Raw genomic sequence first — 9,623 nt, forward strand, 5'->3', positions numbered from 1 at the left:
AATGTCATAATAAGTTTTTTATGTACAATGTCGTAATTAGTTGTATATGTTCAATGTCGTAATTAGTTGTTGATGTAAAATGTCGTAATTAGTTGTTGATGTAAAATGTCGTAATTAGTTGTTTATATAAAATGTCGTAATTAGTTGTTTATGTAAAATGTCATCATAAGTTTTGTATGTACAATGTCGTAATTAGTTGTTTATGTAAAATGTCATAATAAGTTTTTTATGTACAATGTCGTAATTAGTTGTTGATGTAAAATGTCGTAATTAGTTGTTGATGTAAAATGTCGTAATTAGTTGTTTATGCAAAATGTCGTAATTAGTTGTTTATGTACAATGTCTGAATACTGAGGAATTTATGTACAATGTCGTAATTAGTTGTTGATGTAAAATGTCGTAATTAGTTGTTGATGTAAAATGTCGTAATTAGTTGTTTATGTAAAATGTCGAAATTAGTTGTTTATGTACAATGTCGTAATACTGAGGAATTTATGTACAATGTCGTTATTAGTTGTTGATGTAAAATGTCATAATTAGTTGTTTATGTACAATGTCGTAATTAGTTGCTTATGTACAATGTTGTATTTAGTTGTTTATGAACAATGTCATAATTAGTTGTTTATGTACAATGTCATAGTTAGCTGGAAACTGCTTTACCACCTACCCACCTTTCGGGATACCAATAGATATTCCACATTTCTGATAAAAACAACGTATTTATATACACACGGATTATCAAATAGAATTTGGTAACCCCTCTTTCTTACCTATTAGATTATGTGCTGAATCTGAACATGGGAGCGACCAAGCCGATTTTATAGGTTAAGGGGTGGTTCAAAACGACAAAACAAAATGGCGGCCATGATTTGCATATTCTTTCTATCGTAATCGATTAATTATGAACAAATTGTCATGAATGTCGCTAGTTTCGTGTTGGAAACAAATTCAAAAGAGCGTTGTGTTTATTGTTATTGTAATATTTTTTTGTATCTAAATGGCCAGTGTATTTGAAAACAAGACGGCCGCCAAATCTTCATGAAGTCCATAGTTAACATTGTAGATGAAACTGACAACCTGTTACGTATTTTACCTTGAGCGAAATAAAATGAGAAAATAGGTCTAATAAAAGGAGATATGAAGGATCATAAGTAAAGAGACACCATATAGAATTTCCAATTTCAGTCAAAATCTACAACCACTGGCAAAATCTGTCAAACATAAAAACTGGCCGTGTAATAATAACTGAACATGAGCAGGTTATCACATAAATGGTTTGTATCGGGCCAGTAACAGCTACAGGGGGACTTTGTACGGTGAGTTGAATGTCAATATGAACAACACGAGCAGCACTTGATAATGTATTTATGGAATGTATACACCTTCTTGGTGTGATATTTCTTATTAATGATGATTAAATAGTCATGTGTGACGCGCACGTTTAACGACATTTGCCACCCATCTTTGTTTCTACCTCTGCAACTTTGTATGACACATGGGGATAAAACCAGCATTCATGACATTTGCTTAAAATATTAATTAACTGATAAAAGAAGATAATGAGAACCAGGAAAACGTTTGCCAATGGAATTTAAAACAACGTAATTTGACCTTTTTACAGAAATGGACTAAGGGAAACATGAATGTTTGCCTTTGGAACCTTTTTGTGAATATTAAAACTTGGTCAATATGACATGACTTCTTTTTGTACTTATGTAAATATCACGTAAACGTTGATGACACTGATGGTTTTTACATAGCACGGGCTTATTTACTATGGTATACACATGTGTCGACGATGGTTTTTAAAGGAGCTCTGTCTCATTGTAGGAAAAACACTAGATAACTCCACTTTACTTTTTCGCACATGCAGTCACCTTCCCTTATTTTCGTTTTGTAACTACTTGGTGTAGCTTAGACGGTAAGAAGGACAGTATCATCGTCCACGTTTCCAATCCTAGTCTCTGACTCCATTTAAAAAAAAGAAATTTACACTTAATACACGGTTTGTGTGTGTTTTACGTCCTATTAAGGTAATAGGATTGTGTCACCATTTCTCGGTAGAATTTCTTCCAATTTTGTAGTTATATTGCGTTGAAGTAAAGAAAATTTTCTGCCACAAAAAAAATAAAGGTTGTCAGAATTTAAAGGATTTGAAATGAAAATTTATGTAAAAAGGAGAGAGTTTTGAAAAAAAAATGAAAGACACAATTTTAGGCAAAATAATGTCAATAAAAATGATACTGACATAGATTAGTATTGCATTAATGTATATCAATTTAATAAATGCTGAAATTGTGTAAAACTAATTATCTATAAACGTTTCAAAATTGACATTTTATAATAAATAATAAATAATAATAGTAATTGCATGTAAAGAGTTATCGTTCTTGAAAAACTTCACAGTAGTGAAATAGGTAGCCGGGTTCCTGAAGAACAGAAAAATGGACACATGTGACTCATTGATAAAAAACAACTGAATTAATGCCTGGATTGCTTTGAAATACTTTAATATTGAGAGAACACACTGTTCTGTCAATAATAAACATGCAATATTTATCAGTTTAATATTGAACATCAGAATATGCGGAAATTGTGATACTGTCTCCCTACATTGAATTTTCAACTAGGGATGCACTTCCTATTTCCGTTTATCAATACACTCCTATGACGTTTCACATATTAGTTATATTAATCATATTAATTATAAATAGAACAAACGCAAGGTATGGTTGTTATTTCATCAATGATTTATCAAAGCTTAGTCATGCCGATAGAAGTATCATAAGTTCCTAATCAGTATTTCATGATCATGAAAATAGGTCCGGTACACGGCATAATTCACTTGAGAAAACGGGAGGTGTTTCTATATCGATTAAATCCTGGGTAGAGGCGTGAGAGAAAATAGGATTCACATAAACACTGAGACCAATATCAGTTGAGCAAAATTAGAGGTGACATACCGTATGTATATATATGATAATTAATTTCCTTAGTCACACTGTGCTTCACGTTTTGATATAGACAAACAGTGTGTTTTATGTGTATTTTTGTACGTATGTTTATATAACTACCAATCGACCACTTGTATATGTTTTTGAAACTCTTCAGAATGGAGGGAAAAACAGAAATAATACTGGTCAAGTTCATGTGTTATCCCATGAGTAGATTTTTGTCTGAAAGAATTTTACAGAAGATCTTGATTTTAATATTTGATAATTTCACCTTTCATATTTTTTTCTGATCGATTCTATCTCTACAATTCTGTAGATTCGCTCTGCTTTTCGTGAAGTTTGGAGCAAATCACGTTGTAATATAGGTAAGTCATAATTATCTACTGATATTCTGTGTGGTGTACAACACGTTGTAATATAGGTAAGTTATAATTATCTACTGATATTCTGTGTGGTGTATAAAAATAGAATTTATGAATAAAAAATGAGAGCATAAATATATATATAATCTCACATAATAATATTTTATACAGATACAGAGGAAAAGGGTTTTACGTTTTAACGGTTGTATTAGTTAACTTAACCATTTCACCACTGTAGATCATAATGGACTCATCCCGATAATGCACGGTAAAAGAGTCCATGAAATTACCTAGGGTTGAAAGGGTTAAACCAAATGAAAGGGTATGGGCGGGGTTTTGAGACGATTTGGAGGGGAGAAGAGTAGCATTTTCTTTTAAAAATAAGGTAATGCAACATTCTAATAAAGAGTATACAACAGTTTTATAGCGACGACATTATGTAAAGATTGTACTTGATCCATTTTTATTAAACCTGAACCAAACAGTTATGAAATTTATTATTATACAAATGTAAATAATTCATAATTCAGGTAAAAAGTCACTGAGATAAGAGAGAGGAATTCGGAACAGTCGAGCTATATAAAGGACAACATCCCCAACACTTTATAAACTATCACCGTTTCAAACGATTGAATTTAAAAAAGGGAGAGAGGTTTGGGGAGAGATGTACAGTCAATTAGATATAAAATATACAGATACGGAAAATAAGACTTTATATTTATTTCTCTATATTAAAAAATTGATTCCTTACAAGTATATATGACGTCATAATACCTTAGCAAATATTTAGAATTATGCTCATCAACTCATTCACCCCTGAAAACACATTTGAACTCTTCCAATTCAAAGGTTAGAATAGTTCATAATGAAACTTCAGGGGTGAATGAGTTAATCATAAATTTTTCAATTATTGAAGTTTTAAATGGAATATTTCCATTCGCTAGGCGACAACACTAGATAATACTGCAATAACGTTCATAGGACCATGGATGTTTATCACGTAAAAACTTCGCGCGGTATTCAGTTTTTCTGTCATATCTATGGCATTCACACTTTCATGAATACCGCTTCATATGGGGTCCCTACAGTTGTGTGGTCAGTTGTATGATGTAAGTAATCGTTCTGTAATAAACTACCAAGTAATGGTCAGTCATTGATGACCCCTGTGCCACTGGCTCTGTTCAACAGTAGCATCCATAATGTATGGTCAGCACTCCCCTTATTTGGTCAATCGACGCCAGATGTGGCCGGAGCTCTAGCTAATGACTATTCAACTACAGGGAAGGGCATTACAGGGTGCTTATCTGAAATATATGCGTTTTGTCAATGAGTATTTTAATCTTCATTAATGCGTAAAAGTTGAAACAGTGCATACTCATGTAACGTCGTGAGGAACTCCGGAGAAAAGATAAAGAGAGGTGGCGAAGGGATGACGGGAAGAGCATTTTTGAGTCAAGTAGCAGAGAGTGACGACGAGTGAGGATATATACGGAATAACGGAAGAGAGGTGGGTAGAGATATCTCGGCAAACGAAACGTAATATATGTTCTCAATTGGTGATACATTATTAGCCATTACAATCAGTTTATAGTGGGATAGAGCTGTCCCGCTCCCGTTACGGAGGCACGGTAGTCCAGTGGTAGGACGCCGGGCTCGTGACCTAAGGGTTGCGGGTTCGAGTCACGGCACTGTGTTGTATCTTTGAGCAAGATACTTTACTCCGTTTGTATCAGTCTACTCAGCTGTAAATGAGTACGTGGGCAGTGCTAGAATTGTTGAATGCTAGCTGTTAGCGCCGAAATGGCAGCTCCGGTTGTATGCTCCCCAGTGAGTTGAAACAGGTATTGGCTGGTTGCAAAGGCCCTATAACCACGGATAATAATTTGTGAACCGCTTTGAGACGACCTACGAACTAGGTTGTGATAAAGCGGTTGATACGAAACTCGAATTATTATCATTGTTAGACACATGCCTCTTCACGATTAATGGTTGCAGTACCATAACTGCTCATAAAGTGTTAAATAGAAGTACATTGTACCTAATGTGAAAGGAAGTTAATGACCTTTAAACCACTCCCATAAATAACAACTTTATGGTACAGTAAGTCAAACAACCTGGAACAGAATGACCTTGCCAACAACATCGCACCACTCTTTCTATTTTTTTCCCTGCAACATATTTTGGCAAAGTCAGTCACAAAGAGCACTTACATCTTCCATGGGTCAATGCATTCTAAATTGCAATACATTGGACGCATACATCAAAACAGCCTTACAAATGAAGACTTCCCTGGGTATCAATGGGAAAATGAGGTTTGTTTTCGTGAGAAGATTAAAAAGTTCATCGAATGTTTTTAATAGTTTTTCTCTCCTTTGTTTTATTTTGATTTTTTGTGTTCGAGGCGGAAGTCGGCGATTGTCTTGCTTATTCACGTCGACCGAACACAGACTTGTCAGAGATCATGAAGGAAGACGAAAAACCCGTAACCAACCAACCAACCAACAAATTGAAATAAAAGTATTATGAAGGAATAAGTGATCAGATAAAAGTACAGTTTAAACCTTTAACAAAATGAATTGAAGACAATTGGCTTTAAAGAGGGAATACAAGGAAATGTTATGGGAAGAACTTGTTTTACCGACCATTCGAAACAAATTATGGTAATTTAGGACAAATATACAATGCGGTTTGTGACAAAGGGAACTAATTAAGACTAGAAAGCAGTAATGGCGAACGCGCAATGTAACTTCCGATCTCAAATAGTTTTATAGAAAATATTTGTTTCATATGCGGTATTAGTTATCATTTAGCTAAGGCACGTATTTTGTACAATGAGACGTTTGCGTTATGACATGCACAGTACTTACCCGTCTATAAGTGGATAACTTTCCAACACACAGTTAGCTACATCTAAGTTCCTTGACGCCGAACCTTCGTGAGAGAAGCAGTCGGGTGTGGTTAGTTTACAGGGTGTAGCTGGCGTCGATACTGATGGTGTCGTGTTCTCTACCACGTGATCTTTGCCGGCAACGATACCCAAAGCAATAGCCAGAGCGACTATGACAATTATAGCAACAACGGCCAGGGAGACTGACCAGCGACTCAACGTGGACTTCTGTTTGAACGAGAGTTGTGAAACCAATTCAGAACGCGATTCACCAGTATTACCACTCATCCGCAACTCAGCCATGTCGAAAAATCAGAACAACTTCTCAAATGAAAAGATCGCCCACAAATCGTGAACTCGATTAATAATCGATACTTGTAAGCAGCTTAAATATTTCAGAACAACCACCCACTGCGCAGAGACTCTCGCAGATATCTCGTTCCGATTATGCGACAAAACGCCCCATAGGGTAGTGTGACCTGGTTACTACCGAGTTACGACGTGTGGCGCCTCCCAAGTATACCCCATATGCATTATACGACCCTATTAGTACCACTCGGCGGCTCATGACGGAGCATAGACAAATATGTACGTACACTTAAGAAGACGGGGCCTGGTGTACCTGTGATATTTGTGAGTCACAAAAGCTTGAAACATTTACATAATTATGCAATATTACAGCAACCTTAAGACGAATTTACAAATATATCACAAAAACTATGTACCACTAATAAACATATCTACTTCAGTGAATTATATACAGCATACTTTACCGTGTTAGATCGCCGTAGCTGTAGTAGTGGCTGATCTTCAGACATATCCATGCCTGTAACGTATTGATGTCGATTTTTAAATGGAACTCGAGGTAAAAAAGTGGAATGTCTGAAAATTCAATTTTATAATTTTAAGTAAATCAGAAACAGCCACAAAAGGAATTGAGATAAACAAGAAACAGTCAACACATGCGTGGTACTATTAAGGAATATTTACGGTGAGATGATGCAGGGTCAACTAGATAAACCAAATATTCAAATTAACTTTTCTTTTTCAGCGTGCGTGATACATTTCTTCGTTTCACAACTTTTTATTTGTGATTCTTCAGGCAGCTGTCGTATTTTCCTTGTTAACCTGGGTATGTTTAATGTGGAAAGGATTACATATGCCTTATAATTTGTTATTTGTTTTGTCAATAAACAATAAATGGGAATAACCAAAGAAGATGCATCGTGCTCGCCGTCTGGGTTTGAACATCCACTCTGATGAATTTGAGCGAAGCTTTTGTATGGCTGGTTAAAGTCAACAACTTGACAAAAATCGCATGAATAAAGACCCTATCTCCTATTTTGGGTCTGAAAACCCATAAATTTCCATCTACAGTTGCCATTTGGTTTCATTTCGGAAAACGATAAAACGATATAATGATATCGTCTGCCGTAACATCGTGTAGTATTAGCAATAAACAGCTGTTTCATGCTATAATGTTTATTTCAATCAATCAAAAGCATGAATCGATCGACATCGCTCGTTAACACATGAAATGAACACTCCACTGACTTTCAAACCCTCTTGCAAGTCCCCTTCATGGAAAATATCGGTGGAGCATTCTGATCTTGAGTTCTACAGGGTTTTAGTACATCTTGAGGTTATCTAGAAATTTTATTCGTTCGTTCGTTATAAAGTGTTACCTTCACCCGATAAAGGAAGCCAATCCAACGGTTCGCTTGTTGACATTTGCAGAGCGTTGCACGTGCATAATCTGTTCGAAATTCTACTGCGTCTTCGATGTAACAATACTTCTCATTAGTTAATGATTTAATGTTAGACGATAGACAATGCGTGTAGATACATTATTTTTTCAACAAAGCATGCACGTGCTTCGCTCTTTCAAAAGCCTCCCCTGCAAATGTAAATTAGCGAGCCGCTGGACTGGTTTCCTTCGTAGAATGACGTTACACGCATTCACTTTTTATCTACATGACAATTTGCTGACAAAAGAACCAACACAAACACAACTTTAACTTCAAAATCTACTAAAACCTAATAATCTCAGGTCAGAATGTTCCGCCAAAGGTACCGCGAAGGTGACTTAACAGCGTGTATGTAAGTCTGTCAAGTGTTCATTTCAGGTGATGACGGGCGATGTTTGAAATAAACACATGGTAAAAAGCATGATGTCACTGTTTATTGTTTATCGTCTGTCAATCAACTGCCGACTAATAATGAAGTTTGGCACATGCAATTTATACATGTACCAAGCAGACGATTTTCACCAGGAATATACAAAATCGCTTAATTTGCCCTTGGTAGGCGGTCAAGGTCAGAGAGCGGCAACGTTGTATCTTCTTTACGATCAATGGTTAAAGTACGAGGGATATATATCCTTCCAAACTACATTCAGGTAAAACAGGTAGAATATACCTGTAACATACAAACCTGTGTTCCCTACATATATACACAGTAGAGTATACCGGTAACATACAAACCTGAGTTCCCTACCTATATACACAGTAGAGTATACCTACAACATACAAACCTGAGTTCCCTACCTATATACACAGTAGAATTCCCGTAACATACAAACCTGGGTACCTTACCTATATACACAGTAGAATTCCTGTAACATACAAACCTGAGTTCCCTACCTATATACACAGTAGAATTCCTGTAACATACAAACCTTTGTTCCCTTTCCTGTATACACAGTAGAATTCCTGTAACATACAAACCTGGGTTCCCTTTCCTGTATACACAGTAGAATTCCTGTTACATACACACCTGGGTCCCTTTCCTGTATACACAGTAGAATTCCTATAACATACAAACCTAGGTTCCCATTCCTGTATACACATACAAAATATTCCTGTAACATTCAAACCTAGGTTTCCATTCCTGTATACACATACAAAATATTCCTGTAACATTCAAACCTAGGTTCCCTTTCCTGTATACACAGTAGAATATTCATGTAACATATTTACCAGGGTTCCCTTTCCTGTATACACAGTTGAATATTCCTGAAACATACAAACAGGATTTCTCTTCCCTGTATACACAGTAGAGTACTAAGTAACATATGTCCCGAACTTTTCCCTCCGTTATAAATGATAACTAGATCATCATTCCCATTATATAGACCTAGCTATATCTCCGCCATGAACAAAGAACTTCAAACGTGATCGTGAATTTTGATCTTGTTAAACACAGGCATGAATAGTACACAAACAGATGTATTATGCTAGTACCGACCAGAGTTGAGAATGTAAAATTAGAAGGAGGGATGATACACTATATAACAATATTACGGATATTTCTATATGATGCTTTGCGGCTTCATGAGCGGTCGTCATGTGACCTTGCTCCCACCACACATCCCTATCCCCTCCCACCACACATCCCCTATCACCTCCCACCAGACATCCC

General features: G+C 35.9%; 1 protein-coding gene across 5 annotated transcripts in view; it reads right to left on the minus strand.

Annotated features, from left to right (window-relative positions):
• Positions 1-9,349, minus strand: part of LOC110458811 (dipeptidase 1-like) — a 54,384-nt gene extending 45,035 nt beyond the window's left edge. The window contains exons 1-3 of one of the 5 annotated variants that reach the window (XM_021510730.1): positions 9,182-9,263; positions 6,977-7,085; positions 6,184-6,431 (exon numbers count right to left, since the gene is read on the minus strand). In XM_021510730.1, coding sequence (XP_021366405.1) covers positions 6,184-6,431; positions 6,977-7,027 — 299 coding nt within the window. In that variant the 5' untranslated portion in view covers positions 7,028-7,085; positions 9,182-9,263. Of the gene's footprint in view, positions 1-6,183; positions 6,862-6,976; positions 7,086-8,929; positions 8,978-9,181 lie in introns of those variants that run through there. The other 4 variants (XM_021510733.1, XM_021510731.1, XM_021510734.1 and 1 more) reach the window with 4 other exon arrangements.
• Between the last annotated feature and the right edge of the window lie 274 nt (positions 9,350-9,623).

This window comes from Mizuhopecten yessoensis, unplaced genomic scaffold (assembly GCF_002113885.1).
Source record: "Mizuhopecten yessoensis strain PY_sf001 unplaced genomic scaffold, ASM211388v2 scaffold9833, whole genome shotgun sequence".
In the NCBI taxonomy this organism is placed as follows: Eukaryota; Metazoa; Mollusca; class Bivalvia; order Pectinida; family Pectinidae; genus Mizuhopecten; species Mizuhopecten yessoensis.